The sequence below is a fragment of the Balaenoptera ricei genome, chromosome 12 (assembly GCF_028023285.1).
Source record: "Balaenoptera ricei isolate mBalRic1 chromosome 12, mBalRic1.hap2, whole genome shotgun sequence".
Classification (NCBI taxonomy): Eukaryota; Metazoa; Chordata; class Mammalia; order Artiodactyla; family Balaenopteridae; genus Balaenoptera; species Balaenoptera ricei.
In genome coordinates, this window is record NC_082650.1 from 18,572,501 (window position 1) to 18,591,842 (window position 19,342).

The window sequence follows — 19,342 nt, forward strand, 5'->3', positions numbered from 1 at the left end:
TTACAGTATACTATCACTTGTATAAAATTTAAAAATAGCATACTTTTATTAATTTGTTTGTAAATGCAGAAAATATCTCTGGAAGAATACATGAGAAACTAACATTGGGATGTGAGGTAAGGGAACTGGATGGCCAAATGACAGGAGTTGCAGAGATTTTTTTTTTCTATCTTTTGACCTATTTTAATATATTATTTCATATATATGCAAAAACTGTGCGTTATTGCAATTAAAAAGGTTGCCTAAAAAAATCACTAATTAAGTTCTTAGAGAAGCCGTTCAGAGCTAGAGAAATGACAACAGCTTTTGATTAGCAAAAATAATGTTATTACCTCATCGTAGGTGTATCTGTAGTCTGCTTTCTTTGATTTGAGGTCCCATAACACTACTGTTCCAGATTCAAAGCCAATCAAAAGCTGTAATAAAAGAAAATGCCACATTACCTAGGAATGACATAAATCATATGAAACATTTATTTGCTGACGATAAAGATAATTATTATCATTCATATGCTTCAGGTATGAAATTACAATGTAATTAAACATCTGCATTGCTAATTACTAATCACATGGATGACATATGGGAATACTGCATTGCATATTTATATGCCTTTGATCATTAGGGATTCAACATATATCATACAACTGATTACTGAAAATGAAAACAGTACCATTTTGAAGTCCAGAGGGTATACTTTCATTAATTAATATAAGTTACTAATAAAAATTAACATTTTCATGTGCTTTAAAGTTTACAGACTTTTTTAATTTAACACATTATCAGGCAATCTCATTTACTCTATACATCTTACTCTATACATCTCGTTTACTTATATATTTACTCTTTACATCTCTATATTGATTAGTTCCAAATTATATCTAGCCTAGACCTCTCTCATGAGATTCAGACTTATAATTCCAGTGGCCACATGTTCACATATTTATTCCACAAGAACCTCAAAATAAATGTGTCCAAAAGCGAATTCATTATTTTCTTCCCTACCCTCCTTTTCTGGTATTCCCTATTGCAGTGTCTCTCTCAGCATTCTTTTTTTTTTAATATTCATTAAGTCGCTCAGGCAAAAACCTTGGAGTCATCCTTAACTCTAGTCTCTCCCTTACCAGGTAAAATCATCAAGTAATTTAAAAAGTACACTCTAAATATCTCTCTAATTTACTTTCCTCCACCTCCAATACCTCTCTCTTGGTTCAGGATACAAAAATCCCTTCTCTAGTCTCTGGTCTCTCTGACTCTCCAGTCTTGGCCCTTTTTTTAACCCATTCCATATTGTAGCTAGGGTGATAGTTCTAAAATGCAAATCTGATCACGTAATGTAAGCTTTTTGTTTAAAACTTTTTAATGCCTTACCATTATTTTTAGATCAAGTCCAAACTGAATAATCTGACCTACAAGATACATCATGGTCTGGCCTCTGCTCACCTCCCCAGCTTCAGCCTTTTCCACATCCCTCTTACCCAATACATTCCAGTATATCTTTCAGGTCATGCTCTCTCCTACCTTTACGCCTTTGCCCATGCTGTCATCCTAACTGGGCCACTCCATTCGAATGTCATCATTTTTGCTTGACTAATCCTACTAATCCTTCATGTCATTTTAGCTATCACTTCTTCCTGAAAGTCTTCCTTGACCTACCAAATGTAAGTCAATGCCCTTCCTATGTGCTCCAACAGCAACCTGTACATTTTTTAACCTGAAGGGTCACTAGACAATAAAATAATGTCTTTTTCCTTATCTGAATTCTCTTGCAAACTGTAACACTGTTCTATTTAAGCAAGAACTGGTTTTACCTTGTTTACTACTATACCTCTAACATAAGACAGAGAGCCTGATATGTTGTAGGTACTTAATACATTTTCTGTGAATGAATAAGTTCCGGAATGAAATGCATGTTCTTGCCTCACAAACCGTCTACTGTTTACCACCTCCTGCACTGGCATTTTCCAAATCTCAGTATTCCCCCTGCTTGAAACCTTCTCCCTTTTTAATTCACTTTTATTCATTTTTTATTCACTTTTAAGCATTTAGTGTTGTTTCCTTGGGTAAGCCAACTCGGTTCCTCTGGACAGATGGAGATGCTTCTTCTCCTACACTAGTAAATGCATTTTCATCTATATGTCTCTAATATCTAATATACTGCCTAATGCATAGTAGCTATTAAATAAATATTTGTTTAATAAATACATGAAAAGGGACTTCCCTGGTGGCCCAGTGGTTAAGACTCCATGCTCCCAGTGCAGGGGGCCTGGGTTCGATCCCTGGTCAGGGAACTAGATCCCACACGCATGCCGCAACTAAGAGTTTGCATGCCACAACTAAGGAGCCCGCCTGCTGACCCAGCGCAACCAAATAAATAAACAAATTTTAAAAAAAAACAAAAAACATGAATGATTGGTAGCTAGCCAATAATTGTTCAAGTAATCTGGAGATATGAACAAATTTGGGGGCAGACCCAGTAACTTTAACTAAATCGCAACTTAGTGGATTTCAGACTACGGGGACATTTGGAAGACCCAGTCATTGAAACTAACAAAATAGATTTTCCCACCTTGGTAGGAAGTACACTTAATTTTCCTAACATAAACTCTTCTTTCTTCGGCAATCTGAAATACATACTCTTTCTGGAAAAAAAAAACAAAACTGGTATTTGTTTCCTTTACCTTTTTCTATTCCTTCTAAATATCTTGGACATGTATATGGCATTTTCTGATGGGGGCAGTAAGAGAGGAACTTAAGGAATAAGCAAAGAGATGGAAAAATATAAAATTTAAGAATTGCTATACAGTATAAACAATACTGGATTGCTCAGGACACAGGTAACTTAAGCTCTAGCCTTAGATCTGCCACTTAGTAGCTATGTAACTTTAAAAAAATAATTTTACCCATCCAGATCTTAATAACATAAGAGGGTTAAAGTAAACTTTAACCCCTCTAGCCAGCTGTATCTTCCTAAGAATGTTAGAAATCTGTGCCAACAAGTTAAACTTTAATCCCTACAATCTCCTAAATATTAAAAAATAGAAGAACTAACTGAAGGATGTGGTACTTATAAATAGAAAATTGCACAACTAAGGTGCTAATAAATTTGGAAGTGAGAGAAAGCATTTTATGTTAGGATTATCAGGAAAGGTATCATGAAAGATATGTGTTTAATCTGAGCCTCAAGATGTGAGTAGGAATTCAGCAGAGAAAGAACAGTGGGAAAGAATTCCAAACAGAGGGACTTATATAAGTAAGGCATGGAGGTAGTAAAGAGCAGCTCACATTTGGGCAACAGTAACTATTTGCCTTCAGCATAGCATTCAGCTAAAGATGTTCTCAAAGATAATGAAACCTAGGGCTATGTTTTAAGGAAACATTGTTTTGTTTGTTAGATACTGCAGAACCACTGAAAGCTTTTGAACAGGAGAGCAATAAGATTAAAATGGCACTCTAGGAAGATTGATCTGGAAATGACTCAAGAATGGGTTGGAAAAAAAAAAAAAAGAATGGGTTGGAATGCCTTGAACTGCAGTGGTCGTAAAGAGACTGAATAGAAATGACACTGCAATGGAAGGACTGAAATGATTTACTGACTGATACAACGTAGAAGAAAGGGAAGTTTTCAATTCTTCCACCAGCTCTCCCACCCAAAGACTGGCTTTTAGACAATTATCTTATACCAAAAATAAGTAAGTAAAGTGAAGATATAGGTTACTGTAACTTGCTTCATGTAGTTTCTCTCAAACCATACAATTGTATGATATAAGCTGGCTCTAAACAGTACCGCTATTCTTTTGTTTTCCCAGTGTTAACAGAACAGTGTTAACACAACATATAGGCTCCACCACTCTCACTAACTGAGAAAAGGAAAAACCTGAATAAACTTCACAAAATCCAGAACTTTCATTTCACTGATTTCTGATAGTGATTAACTTTCTGGTATTGATGCAGACTAATTTTCATGAAATTTTATAAGTAGAAAAAATATCATTAAATAGAACTACTGAGAGATTGGTTTGAATTAGGAAGTAAGAGATTCATGGAAAAGGAAATTTTATTATTTTTCAGTGTACTAATGAATGTAAATTAACAATAGCTAGGTAATGACTGCATGAAACTGGTTTCAAGTATAAAAAAATTAAATATTATTTTTAAAAAATCTCTATTGATCTGAGCTATTTATGGAGAAAAATTTAGGGGAGAGAGATACAGAGACAACTCTAACATAAGGTGTTATGTGATAAGTGCTATAAAAATTGTTTAACTAGTGTAAAAAAGAATTCAAAACCAAAAGAAAATGGTTTTTGTCAGGATTATCAGAAAATAAGGGGAATTATTCTAAGTAAGCCAAAAACAAGTTAACAACCTTTAACTGTACTTATTAAATTTTACTTGTTTTAGAGTTCTTCTTTAAAATGTAAATATTTTAATTTTCACTTGTTCTTCATAATGCATAAATAAGCAATTAAGTATATATGATATACAACCTTTGTTATCAGTCTCAACTTTGCAGAGTAAGTGTAGTTCTGGAATAGTATGCATATTTAAAAAATACAAAATTCATGCATTTAAGTAATAAACATATATATTTTAAAAAACTACCTTTCCTTCATCCATTGGATTATCACTTATATGGACGATAGGTCCTGGGTGAGATTTAGATGACCTAAAAGAAAAAAAGTTAAGATGTTTTTTCTCAGTTAAAAATTGCAATACAGGGCTTCCCTGGTGGCGCAGTGGTTGAGAATCTGCCTGCCAATGCAGGGGACACGGGTTCGAGCCCTGGTCTGGGAAGATCCCACATGCCGCGGAGCAACTAGGCCCGTGTGCCACAAGTACTGAGCCTGCGCGTCTGGAGCCTGTGCTCCGCAACAAGAGAGGTCGCGACAGTGAGAGGCCTGCGCACCGCGATGAAGAGTGGCCCCCACTTGCCGCAACTAGAGAAAGCCCTCGCACAGAAACGAAGACCCAACACAGCCAAAAATAAATATAAAAAAATTTAAAAATAAATAAATAAATAAATAAATATAAATGCAATAAAATTTAAAAAAAAACTGCAATACAATTACATATTCATTACAATAAGAATAATGAATGGAAAACAAAGATATATTTACAAAGGTTGAAAACATTTCAGCAAGTGATCAGTAACAGATGTACAGTTCTCAATATGGATCAAAAGAGGAATCAGGAAAAATAGTGACTCTCACATTGATATAAGTCAGCAAAATTTAAAATTATGTACACTTTCTGTATAGGAAAGAATCTTCAATTTTGTATTTTAGCACAGAAAATTTATTCTCATGGTAGAATTCTCAAAGTTAATATTTTAAAATAAAGCAGCATCTAAAATATTGCTATCTTTATTTTACTCAATTCTAGCCTCCAGTTGGGGCATCTCATCTAGTTCCACAGTTCATACCAAAAATAAGAAAAATTCCATTATGGCTTTTAAAAAATCAACAAAATAATGCCACCAATATTTGCTCAGAGAAAAAAGAAGTCATACAGATAAGAATGTAGCTGAACTGATGCCTACAGAGTAGAAATAAGCAGAAATAACCCATTCATAAACTCTAAGAGTTGAGAGACCAGTCCACTTCATTGAGAGCCACTTGTGAAACCACAAAGACAACTGCACCAGGCCTCCCCGCTATATGCTGTGATCAACTCAAAGAACAGACCTAGAAAACCTTGTACCAATGGACTGAGAAATAAAAATGTTCCTGATAAAGGAAGGAAAACCAAACTTAATACACCATTACAGCTGCAACAACACATTACTTAGGAGATACGCCACAAATTCATCCTTATGTCAAATTCTGTGGAATGCAACAATACGGAACTATTTGTTTAAAAACAAGAAGAAATGTTGAAAATGAACCTTGCCAATATCCTTAAATTCTGATTTTTATGTCTAAATAATATAAGAAAAAAATTAGAGAAAGATAAGATTCTAAGACAGTGAAAAGTTAGCACTAAAGATCCTTAGGGCCCCATAGCACAACCCAGTTTTTGTTGTCATTACTGTTAAATAAAAGCAATCATTACCATATCAAAACTAAGGAAAATTAACTGTCAAATTAATTCTGCAATGTTACACTATAAACATTTACATTATATTTGGTGATTACTAAAACATAGCAAGTAGTGGTTTAGATCAGTGTTTTCTAAACATTGGTGGCAACTCGTTAGTGGGTCATGAAATCAATTTAGTGGGGCATGACCAAGCATTTGAAAGAAAAATAATTAGATGATAAATGAACAGAAAAAAATCTGGAATGCTTTTCACCTAATAAGAATAATGGTTTTATTAAACTTGTGCTATAGCTTATATATATGTGAACATATTTATACATAATACGTATATGTATCTATATAGATATATGTAAAGCATTTAAATTTTCAAACTGCCAATGGGGCAATACTTGCAAAAGGCTAATAAATCTGTATTTAATATTAAAAATTTAATTCTATATTTACTAATTAGCTATTACATAATATTATCATATATGGTACTGATAGTTTCAGATATGGAATATTTGCTCAAACTCACAGTTCAATGGCTTTGTTCCACATAATGACGTAGCCTGAGAGTGTGAAGGACTCCACATTGACAATATGTATATTACCTCGTTCAGTGCCCACATAGAGCCACTTACTCTGGAAAGGCAAATGGCAAAACGTAACCCTGCAAGAGAAAATATATCCAAAAAGGAAATCAGAAAAATATTTGGTAAACTTTATTAACTGTATTAGAGGGTTAATAATGACACATACAATTCAGGAAAAGCAAAAAAGATACAACCATCAGATTTATCAACTCACTGTAGTTAATATACAATTATGCTAATTCAACTTTACTGTCAAATATAAGTCCTTACAGTAAATAGACAGCATAACCTGATAGAAAGAAGATGAGTTTTGACATTAGTATGTGTTTCAAATCTGGCTATGTCAATCCACTGTGTTACTTCAGACATATGACAAATTTAACATTTAAAGCCACAAAGTGAGTCCAACACATCACCCCTCGGTACTACTGTATTTCTCAGAAGTTATTAAACACACTAACCCATCTCGGTACCTGTGCTTACTATTCCTTCTACGCAAAATGCTCCTCCTGCTCATATTCTTCTTCTGTTCAAGATTCAGTTAAAATACCACCTTCATTCAAATTGATATCCCAACACTTTTGTATCTCTATCAGGCTTCCCTTGTAAGAGAGTCTACCTTCCTCACTAACTTGTAAGCCTTTGGAAGGGCTAAGATCCTCTGTACTTAGGCTTAGACAATGATATTGGAATATACTCAAAACTGTCCTTCTAAGTCCTGATGATACAGAAGTTCTTCATTGACACATTATAATAATTTACACGCATGTATTAAACTTTATAATCATTCCAACAATTTCTAACATTTTCTATATAAGCTCAGTTGATAACAAGGTTAAGAATGGAAAATACCTTGTCCTTTTTGTAGAACTTATTTTTAGTAAAAACAAATAAATAAAGATAGTATGTTATGAAACCATATAATGCTCATTTTTTTCAGACTACCTGTTGTGTCTCTCAAAATATACTATTTAAAATTTTAATGGAATAGCCCTTTCAGTAATACACAGTGATGATAATCACTGCTGAACTCTCAAACTGACAGTAGTCATTAGGCAAGATACAGCATACAGAACATTTGCTATTCCCATTAACATAATTTCATTACAGAGAATTTTCAAGATGAAAACACTTCAAATAAATACATGCAACTCATGGTCACACTATTTCCTAGAGCTAGTGTTCATTTAGATAATTACTTAAGGTTCATCATCTATATTTTTTGTTGAGTGTTTTATATGATAGCATGTCATCTTTCCAAAGGATTTATGTAAATTTAACAAAGCAAAGAAATGACTACTGAATCAAAAAAACATCTTATAGTACCTTATTACTTCACAAGGCAGTAAGTCCACAGTACCTTTATGAAAACTTTAGGGCCACATAGGTTTCAGAATTCAGAATTTTCCACATTTTACAAAGGTACATAATAAGTATTTATATATTACCTGATATGGTGGTAGCACCTTGTAAACACACTGATTATTTCTGAGGTATAATTTTTGGCAGTTTCTTTTACTTGAGATATAATTGTCCTATAACTTTAGTTTCAGTCGTACAACATAATTCAATATATGTATGTATTACATAATGATCACCACAATAAGTCAAGTCAACATCCATAGCCACAGGTATAGTAAGAATTTTTTTCTTCCTGTGAAGAGGACATTTAAGATCTACTCTCTTAGCAAAGTTCAAATACATAACACAGTGTTATTACCTATAGTCACTGGAGGTTTCTTAAAAAGTTACACCTACCATATGATCCACCCATCCCATTCCTAGGTATTTACCCAAAAGAAGGAAAGCATATGTCTACACAAGACCTGTACACAAATGTTCACAGCAGCTTTGCAACAGACCCAAACTGGAAATAACCCAAATGTCCTTCACCAGGTAAATGGATGAAAAAGTTGTGTTATATACTTAGAATATTATTCAGTAGTAAACAAGAACATGCATACAACATACAACATGCATACATGCAACACCAATGAATCTCAAAATCCTTAAGATGAGCAAAAGCCAGACAAAAAAGACATGTTTTATCGTTTCACATACAATTTATATGCAATAGAAAATGCAAACTAAGCTATTGTAACAGAAAGCAAATCAATGGTTGCCTGGATTGTGAGGGTAGAGGCCAGTAACAGAAGAGGGGAGGGATTACCACAAGGAAACATTTTGGGGTGATGGGTAGGTTCATTATCTTGATTGTGGTGACAGTTTCATGAGTGTATATATGTGTCAAAACTTATCAAATGGCTTATTACTTTAAATATGTGCAGTTTATTATATGTCAATTATACCTAAATTAAGCTATTTTAAAATTTTTTGTTTTCAGAGATTTGTGGCTTTAGGAATTATGAAAAATAAGACTGTGACTCTGATTAATACGTAGGCACAAGCTCTGGAGTTAAACTGCCTGGATTTAATTTGAGCTCTGTCACTCACTAGCATGTGGCCTTCAGTAAACCATTCAGTCTCTCAGAGCCTCAGTTTCTAAGTGGTAAAGCACATCTACCTCACTGTTCACCTGAGGATCAAATAAGACAAGCATGGTAGATGCTTAAAATGGGGCCTGACACAGGTAAGTGCTCAATAAATGTTAGCTAATTATTATAAAAAACTAAGTGATACTCTACCAATTAGAAGTTATAAGGGAAATTTTAATGACATGAAGAAAATAAGGTACAATAATAGCATGCCAGATACAAAATGAACAATGCAATAAATATCATAAAAACAACTATTTCTGGTACTTCCCTGGTGGGCCAGTGGTTAAGAATCCGCCTTCCAATGAAAGGGACACAGGTTCGATCCCTGGTCAGGGAACTAGATCCCATACGCATGCCGCAACTAAGAGTTCGAATGCCACAACTAAGGAGCTGGCAAGCCGCAACTAAGGAGCCTACTTGACACAACTAAGACCCAGAGCAACCAAATAAATAAATAAATAAATATTAAAACAAACAAACAAACAAAACCCAAATATTTCATTTGAAATGTGCCTTAAACTAAAACATGAATATAGCTCAAATATTCTGAAAATTCAAAAATAATTTCAAAATAAATAAGTCAAAATAATGAGTTTGATTTAAAAAAATCAGAAATATCCAACTTCCTGATCTGTTCTGCTATTTTGCAATTTCCCATTATTCTTCAAAAAACAGTAGTTACTGGCTTAATACAATTACATGATCCATCTTTGATTTTAATACTAACAAAATTATTTAAATAATGTGTTTACAAAGTTTGAACTTATCTCCTTAAGGGCAGACGTTTTGGATATATCACACAATATTTTCTGTTCCTAGCACAGCAATACCATACTGCAGCTGTTTCTCAAATATTTAAAGAAATGAAGAATAAATTCTTTACTGTTCAGAAAAAAATCCAGAACTTTTCCCTAGGCTCACTTTTTCAATATAAGCTGCCATAGTAAGATTTTTTCCCCCAGTCAACTATAAAACCAACTTACATTGCTGGGAAATTTTAAGCAACTTTATGTTTTAATCTTTATCCTATTTGATATTTAACATTTTAAGGAGGAACTTAAACTGTTTACTTACAGATCTGACACGAAGACTTTAATACTGTCCCTAGAATGAGTCTTGTACACTTCAAAAAAAAAAATACGAATCATAGGAGTATATTTGTACAATGCGCCACCAAATTTAAAAATTACTCTGTTCCATTATTACCATCATTATTTGAGTCAACTGAGAAGGGGGAAAGTCAAATAGTTTTTTATCACAATTAACTTGATAATTTATTAACTAGCAAATTTTAATGGGTAATGAACAGGTTGGATTAGGAATAGTGAGAAAAATAAAATTCCATGTTGCAATCAAATAAAATAATACCATGCCAGTGATTTAGGGAAAGTCCAATAAAAAATGTGGTCCCCCAAAACATATTACTAAAGAAAGCAAGTCAATCAACATGCCCTACCAAGAACTGCAAGATTCTAAATTTGGGGCAATTTAATCAGTCAGTTACCAAAACATAAAACTGGTGGTTAACACAAACTAGACTTTACTTATTATAATTAAGAGTGTCCTTTCAATTTGTTAGATAAACATGACCTTATTTCCTTGTTTACAAAATAAGAATCTTAGCCTCCTCTGTTGAAAATTAAAAGAATATATAACTAAGTAAGCTTTTATGTAATAATTAAATTGATGAAACTATTATATTAATTGATTATTTAAAAGGAATAACATATATTAGCATACTTAAAACTATATACACATATTAAAAACTATATACATATATTATGTACATGTCTGATATGTACACATATACATATACATATATAGAGAGAGATTTGTTGTTATTTAATGAACCTAAGAAAGTGATCCATGATAGAAATCTAATATTTTTCAGTAAAAGTAGTCATGAAACAAATGGCACTGAATAGCCATTTCATAAGGAGTTCAGATCAAAAGATGTGAAAAATACTGAAAATAAATAGAAAGTTTCAACAGTGAACCAAATATCACATATGGCAAAATACTACAGTGATGGCCCCAAAAGATCTCATCTCCCTCCCTGTATCCTCTCCCTTGTATAGTCCTCCCCTCCACTTAGGCTAAGACTGACCATGTGACTTGCATTGGGCAATGGAACATTAGCTGTTGTGCCACAACCAGAAATCTGAAAAGCACTCACTTGCACATTGGGGATTCTCTCTTCCTTACACTTTTGGAACCCAGATGCCATGTGATGAAGCCCAGAATAACATTTTGGAGACACTGGCCCAGCCCATACACGGCAAAAACCACCAGACATGTGAGTAAGGCAAGCTAGATCATCCAAGCCACCTGAGCAACCAGATGAGCACGGTACATAGGCGACTACAGGGGAAGACCATTCCTGCTGAGCCCAACTCAAGCTGCTGATCCACAGAATTGTAAGCAAACAAAATAACTGCTATTTTAGTCTCTTAAATTTTGGGATGTTTTGATATGCAGCAATAGATAATTGATCTATTACATAATATAATCCACTCAACTAAAATTTTTAGTTGAAAATGAAGACAAGCTATAAAAATATACAGGAAAACAAATTCTTATAGTTCTAGAATTAGGTTAAAAAGACCGCAGGAAAACTTTTTAGGGATGCAAGTATCATGAAGCTAAAATATTGCCTTAGATTAAAAACAAATTCATGGACTTCCCTGGTGGCGCAGTGGTTAAGAATCCGCCTGCCAATGCAGGGGACACAGGTTCGATCCCTGGTCTGGGGAGATCCCACATGCCGCGGAGCGACTAAGCCCGTGAGCCGCAACTACTGAAGCCCGTGTGCCTAGAGCCCATGCTCCGCAACAAGAGAAGCTACCACAGTAAGAAGCCCACACACCGCAATGAAGAGTAGCCCCTGCTCACCACAACTAGAGAAAGCCTGTGTGCAGCAACGAAGACCCAACGCAGCCAAAAATAAATATATAAATAAATAAATTTTAAAAAAACAAAAACAAACAAAAAACCAAATTCATGACTATTGTTTTTCACGCACTTTTATTATAAAGATTAATTTTTATTTTAATGTGATAAAGATCATAATAAATGACAGTGACTTCAGTTTTTACTGATACCAGGAGACCAAGTTAATTTAAGCTTATGTGCTGACATTATTAAGCCAAAAGGTTATACCCAAAATAATTTATAATACATATAGTTGAGATCACATGGAAAACATTAAAACTCAGTGAACACTAATAAGGTTATATATTATAAGAATGGCATATTAGGGCTTCCCTGGTGGCACAGTGGTTGGGAGTCTGCCTGCCAATGCAGGGGACACGGGTTCGGGCCCTGGTCTGGGGGGATCCCACATGCCGCGGAGCGACTGGGCCCGTGAGCCACAGTTGCTGAGCCTGCGCGTCTGGAGCCTGTGCTCCGCAACAAGAGAGGCCGCGATAGTGAGAGGCCCGCGCACCGCGATGAAGAGTGGCCCCCACTTGCCGCAATTAGAGAAAGCCCTTGCACAGAAACGAAGACCCAACACAGCCATAAATAAATAAATAAATAAATAAATAAATAAATAAATAAATAAATAAATAAATCAAAGGAAAGAATGGCATATTAAATTGAGACTGATAAGGTACTTTAAAATGAACAAGTTAAGCCAAAAAAAGGGGGTGATTGAAACCAATATATCAGAAATACACAGATGATAAAGTTGCATTCCCTCAGTGTGTCACTAAATGGAGCTGCATTCTGAATCCCTATACTGGACTTAGACACAGATATACTTATCCTACTCAAAGCGTTACTGGGAACACAATAATTTTTATACTTGCTTGAAGGACTTAAAAAAAAAGTATAACATGCTAAGTTTTAGGGGGTGATACGTATATCCTATTCACTATCCTTAGCAGCAGTTTTTCAAATACTATGTAGTCAACAAGCTCCATATTAGGAAGATTTACTATTACCAATTTTCTTTAGCAAAAGAACATGCACAGCCTCCTATGTTGAAATTAATCACCCATAAGCAAGGGCATAATACACAGATGATTACAACTTTACAGTTTAATCCATAGAAAGAAATATGAACCAATAAGCTCTTCTACATGCCTATACCACCATTTGATCAGCCCGACATGACAGGAAATATGTCATCACTTTTATAGTCTCAGCAAAATCACACTATCTTGCACCTAATGAGTACTCAATAAATATTTGTTAAATGGACAAATGAACTATAAAAATTTGTGAGGATTTATTACGTTAATTAACAATCAGATATTCTTTTTATTTTTTAAACATCTTTATTGGAGTATAATTGCTTTACAATGTTCTGTTAGTTTCTGCTGTACAAAAAAGTGAATCAGCTATATGTATACATATATCTCCATATCCCATCCCTCTTGCGTCTCCCTCCCACACTCCCTATCCCACCCCTCTAAGTGGTCACAAAGCACCGGGCTGATCTCCCTGTGCAATGCAGCTGTTTCCCACTAGCTATCTGTTTTACATTTGGTAGTGTATATACGTCATTGCTACACTCTCATTTCGTCCCAGCTTACCCTTCCCCCCTCCCCTTGTCCTCAAGTCCATTCTCTATGTCCAATCAGATATTCTTGACTTATTCCTTTCTCTATCCTCATGGCCTGGCCCTAATTTAAACCATTATCACTGACTGTTAAATCAATTCCAAGCTGCCCTAAGAGTTATCTTTCAAAGCCAAGAGAGGTCACACACACCATTATCTTACCTGAAACTCTAATGGCTTCCTACCTTCTACCATAATGCTTCTGAAGCAATATTTAGTGACACACTGTGGTATAAATGTCTGAGAGAGGGGGTTATAGATGTAAAGTGTGCTGGATTTGGTCAACTGATATTCAGCAGCCTCTCGCATATCCTCCTACATGCCTTCTTGTACTGCAGATGCTAGAAAGCTAAAACCTGCATTTACCAGACACTCTTACAACTGGAATTCTAGATGAGATTAAGTTTCTACTAACTGAATGTGCTTAAGATTTATAAGCAGAAGTGAGGCAGAGACCATCTTCCTGCTGATGTTTCTGCTGACAAGAATGTTCATAAAAACCTGAGAGGTAAGAGGCACTAAGAGATAGGAGTGGGGACCAGATACAGCATTCCCAGATCTACTCCTTAGATGCACATGGTGAGACGCAGTTGTACGGCAGGAATATTAAGTTCTAAAACTCAGTAGTTCTAGCACACTTCCAAACATTTTATAAACAGCTATATCCTTGAATTAAATCCCTTTATGCTAAAAATATCTACAGTGCTTTCTGTTCCTGCATTGAACCCTGACTAATACAGCAAAGAAATGTACCTTATCTGCTACTTATCTATGGTAGCTTATAGTAACCAAAAAAATACCCACTTACAATGTATCTTGTTCAGACAATGTTATTCATTTAATGATTTAAAGTTGGAAAAAGGTTAAGAATAGCTTTCTTATAATTGCATAAAACGCTTTTCAAGAAGTAGACCTTGTCCTTGCTTCCAAAATTATCCTATCATTGTTAGACACCTAACAATGTCTAACAAGAGTGAGACTGCTTTATGACTTAGTACATCTGAACATAATGGAAATTCACTTTCCCCTTCGTCAGTGTAGGAAATTGCTACTAACTCTATAAATCTGTTCATATGGGCTCCTTTGTAATGCTTTATCTAAAATTCCCCAAACATGGTGACATGTCCTTTTTCTGGTTAATCTTTAAAATTTCTTAAGAAAATTTCACTACATTTATATTATATCACGTTTTCCATTGCATTGTAATTAGTCATTTCATCTCCCGGAGACAATTATAACTTCCATGTCTTTCCGGAATTGATGACAGTATTTGCATGAACCAGAATCTTAATCAACGTTTATCAAGTGAATTAATGCAAAAGAAAATAAAAAAGCAAATACTAGATACTTTTCTTACATTAATTGTACCTTATACTGTTATTAGATGAAAATTTAAGTTTGCATTAATGAACATGGAAATATATTAAAACAGCAGTCAGCTGACAGCAATTTATAAATCTGTTCAAAGGATTTCCTTTTTATTTGTAGTCCCACATATCTTTTCTGATAAACTGTCACAGCTACTTTAGAAAAATCTTCATCACATCTATAACACAGCAGTACAATGTCATAAATATTTCAAAAAATAAGCTTCAGAGATTTTCGAAGGTCATTTTACATTTGTATTGATTTACTATATGCTTTATCAATTACATCCCAATTTTTACAAAACATTTAAGAACTTTTGGAAATATGCCAAATAAATCATGGTATTAACCTTCCTTGTGAAATGAGACCTTACTGCAACATCATCAATGGCTATCAAAAAAACTGAGTATCAGTAAGTAAAACAGTAAATATCAAATAGGAAAACAGTATATGTCAACTACAGAAATAATAAATAACATCTGGAAAAAAAACAAACAAACTGTTCCTTGTTGTATGGGGGGTTTCTTAAAGTTCTGTTTTTAATGATGTTATCTTGAGGAATGAAGATGAGAGTATTTTTATATAACAGATGCTATGATAAACAAAAGCAATCTGGTACTCATCAGCAACTGTTAACTGTACTTTTTTTCCATTTCTATATTAGATTGCTCTTTACTGTTTGGACAGGTATACTCTATATATCTTCCAGTCTATGGCTTGATTATTAAAGAAGTTTCTCTCTCTCTGTGTATATATATACACACACACATAAATATTACCTTATTTGTATATTTACACAAACTTACTATCTCAGTCATTTTTTATTAGTTTTTATTATGTTTGTCTCCTTTAAAATTGACTCTTTCCATAAGTCATATTTACAGCCTGGAACAACATATTCTTCCATATTTTTTCTCCGTGTTCATTAAATACACATAAGACACCATGAATTTGGGGTGGGGAGGGAGTCATTGTTTTTAAAAAGAGTACTGTACAAATTATTCTGAATCTTGTGTTCTTATGCATCAGCACCTGGTGGATGGGGTTTGTCTTTTAACTTTATGGTAAGTGTGTTTGTTGTACAGAACTTTTAATCCTTTCCTTTTTAGCATGTGGGTTTTTTTGTATGCTAGTTAAGCACACCTTGCTCAGGTCTTACAGATATTCCCTGTGTCACTTTCTTTCAAGTTTTAATTTTTCTGTGTTCATTTCGCATTTAAGTTTTTAACTGGCTTGCAATTTATTTTACTTATGAGGTAGGGACCACTTTTCCCTATTTAGATAAGAGTTGTCACAGCATCTTTTGTTTATTGCATCCTTTTTTGTTTGTAATGCCACCTCTGTCATATATCAAGTGTGTGTGATCTCTCTCTCTGCATATACATGTTTCTGGAGTCCATTTACTGTGTTTTCATTCATTTCTCTTTCTCTTTAATTACTGTACCATTTTAATTTCTATACCTTTATAATAATTTTTGATATTTAATAAAATAAGCCCCATCATCTTTCTTTTTCAAAACTGTCCTGGTTGCTCTGAGCCTTTCTTTCTTCCAAATGAATTTAAGATCAGCTTATTTCCAAATGAATTTTAGATCAGCTTAAGTCCAATGAACAATGGTGTTAAAATTTAGATTAAAATACTACTGAATTTATAGATTTGGAGAGGAGTGACATTTTAAAACTTGAGTATTCCTTCCTTTGAAGCTCTCCATTTGTTTAAATCTGCTTTTATTCCTTCAATAAAGTTTTAGTATTTTCTCCACACAGATCGTATACATTTTTGCTAGTGTTATTTCTAGGAACACTGTAACCTTTGTTGCATGATCTGTGCTTTTTTTCCCTTTTCCTTCCATTTACTTTCAAACTTTGTATAATTATGCTTTATGTTTCTCTTTTATAAACAGTTTAATAGATGTATTTTGTTGTTTTTTAATCCAATCTCAAAATCTCAGTAGATGATTTTAGTATATTTACAATGATTTTCATTATTGATATAGCTGAACTAAGTTTTTAACCTTATTTAAACATCCTTTTTCTTTCTATCATTTTATCTCTTTTCCTGACCCTTATTTATGTTCTTCATTTCCTTCTCTAATGGTTTTAATATTATATATTTTCTAACTTAGCAGTTACTCTTACACTTCTAAGACACATCTAACTTTACAGCTTCCTAACAAAGTCTGAAAGAATGAGTATTGCGGGGGGCTTAGTGTCAGATAAATGTTATATTTTTTGAGTTCTTCCATAGCTGACAATGTTAGAATATAGCTCAAAAAGGTATTTCTAATTCTATTGGTTATGTCCGAAGTTAGACCTTTCAACCTAAAGATATTTTAGCTCCACAAAACTTTCTTCACTTATGCCTCTGATCACTACTTCTCTCCCCATTGTTCTGTTTTCTCTTGTCTTCTCCACCCAAAAGATCCTTACAATTCTTGGGCTGAAATCTCCATCCTCTGCCTTTATCTTATCACTGTCTCTATCATATTCACCCCATTGCCCTAAAGTATTTTTATTTTTAAGCAAATTACAATAAATAAATTTTAACTTTAAGTTAGACTAAAGAGAAGGATAGATAAAAATCAACAAATTAGATATCAATAAGAGGTAAGAATAAACTTAATAAATCCACAAACTACTTCATTTGGAAGACAGTGAAATAGAACAACTTCTGATAAATCACGTTAGAAATATGTTTACACAAAGTGAGAAAGGGAATATAGAAAATACAAAAGTAAATTTAAGTATACAAGAATACAGTGGGATACAAGCCTTCTCATCTTCATGAAATTCATCATACTCTGAATCATGAAATTTATTCAAGAAAGAGGAAAACAAAAAGGATCAATAACCATAAATGAAACTGAACATATTTAAAGTATGTACAAAAAAATTTCTAGCCCTAAAAAGTTTAAGCATACTCTGAAAATATTCAGAAAATAGATAATCCCTCTATTAATTTCTCTGACCTAGAACAGGAAGGAAGGGAGGGAGGAAAGAAAGACAGACAGAAAGGTTACTCAATTCTTTAATATGAGGGAAGGATGCCCTGATACCAAAATTGGAATATAACTTTTTCCTGTTATTGTCAATCTCACGAACAGAAGTAAAAACCCTGAAGAATATACTGACAATCATATTTAACAATGTAAAATAATTTTCAACTTTATTCAAAAAATTTCACAGGCATACAAGAATGCTTAGTGTTAGGAAATCTATTAATGTCATAGATTAAATCAATATGGAAAAGGGAAGTGAAAAATCACATGATAATCTAAAAAGATGTTATAAAAGCATTCAATTAAAATTTAACTTCCATAATTGACCACCAACTCATAGGGGGAAAAATTCTATCTTAAATCTACATCCTATATTATGCTTAACAGTAAAACCCTAGAAGCAGTATTATTAAAATTATTACAAAGAAAAAGATACTTGCTATCAACAATATCATTGAACACTGTTCTGGAAATTCTTGCTAATACGGTAAGGCAGGAAAATGAAAAATAAAATTTTCACTTTCATTTTGAAAATCCCTGCCAAATTATTACAGATGCAAGTCTGCTGTACCTCACAGGCATGCTGGTTTCGGAAAAAGAAATACACTGCCCAAAGCTCTATTCTCCCATCTCACTCTTTTTACAAAAAAAGAAAAAATTTAAAAGCTCTGCTATGAGCCAAAGACCAAATAGCACTCCAAGGGTAATCAAACAACCTAGCCAGTTTTGGATTAGTGAGAGGAATAAAGATTATATATAAAGTTAGCTTGGAGCAAACACTCTTGTTGTTTTTTCTGTTTGAAGACTCTCCCTCTTAGAACCCATCTCCCAGGTAATTAACACAGTCTGTGGAGGATCATGCCTTCTAGAAAAAAGAGATTCCCCTCTGTTTCTGCAATGGCAATGTGGTACCAATCAAACATTTTTTTTTGAGCATTTACTAGATGTCAGGCATTGAGACTGCTGCCAAGAATAAAATAAGGAAAATACTTACAATTTATTTACTAATCGAGAAGATAATCAAGAAACCAAGGCAATAAGAGTAAGAATGGTATGTGCTATTTTAGGGAAAGAACACCATACTATGGGGTAATACAAAACCTAGTCTCGGGAACTTACAGAAAAACCTATAAAGGAAATGACAAGACTTTAAAGATGAACAGGCATTAGCTAGCCATGGAAAGAGAATCCTAAGTGTCTTTTGAGCAGGGAGATCAGCTCATACAAATAAGCAGGAGAGAGGATAGTTCATTAAAAAACTGAAAAGTCAGGGCTGGATTATAATCATAAAGAGAGGGA

General features: G+C 33.8%; 1 protein-coding gene across 7 annotated transcripts in view; it reads right to left on the reverse strand.

The window, feature by feature from the left end:
- STXBP5 (syntaxin binding protein 5) overlaps window positions 1-19,342 on the reverse strand; it is a 165,864-nt gene that overhangs the window by 107,163 nt on the left and 39,359 nt on the right. For 6 of the 7 annotated variants that reach the window (XM_059941041.1, XM_059941039.1, XM_059941044.1 and 3 more), the window contains exons 5-7: window positions 6,557-6,691; window positions 4,603-4,666; window positions 333-416 (exon numbers count right to left, since the gene is read on the reverse strand). In XM_059941041.1, coding sequence (XP_059797024.1) covers window positions 333-416; window positions 4,603-4,666; window positions 6,557-6,691 — 283 coding nt within the window. Of the gene's footprint in view, window positions 1-332; window positions 417-2,566; window positions 2,628-4,602; window positions 4,667-6,556; window positions 6,692-19,342 lie in introns of those variants that run through there. The other variant, XM_059941045.1, reaches the window with a different exon arrangement.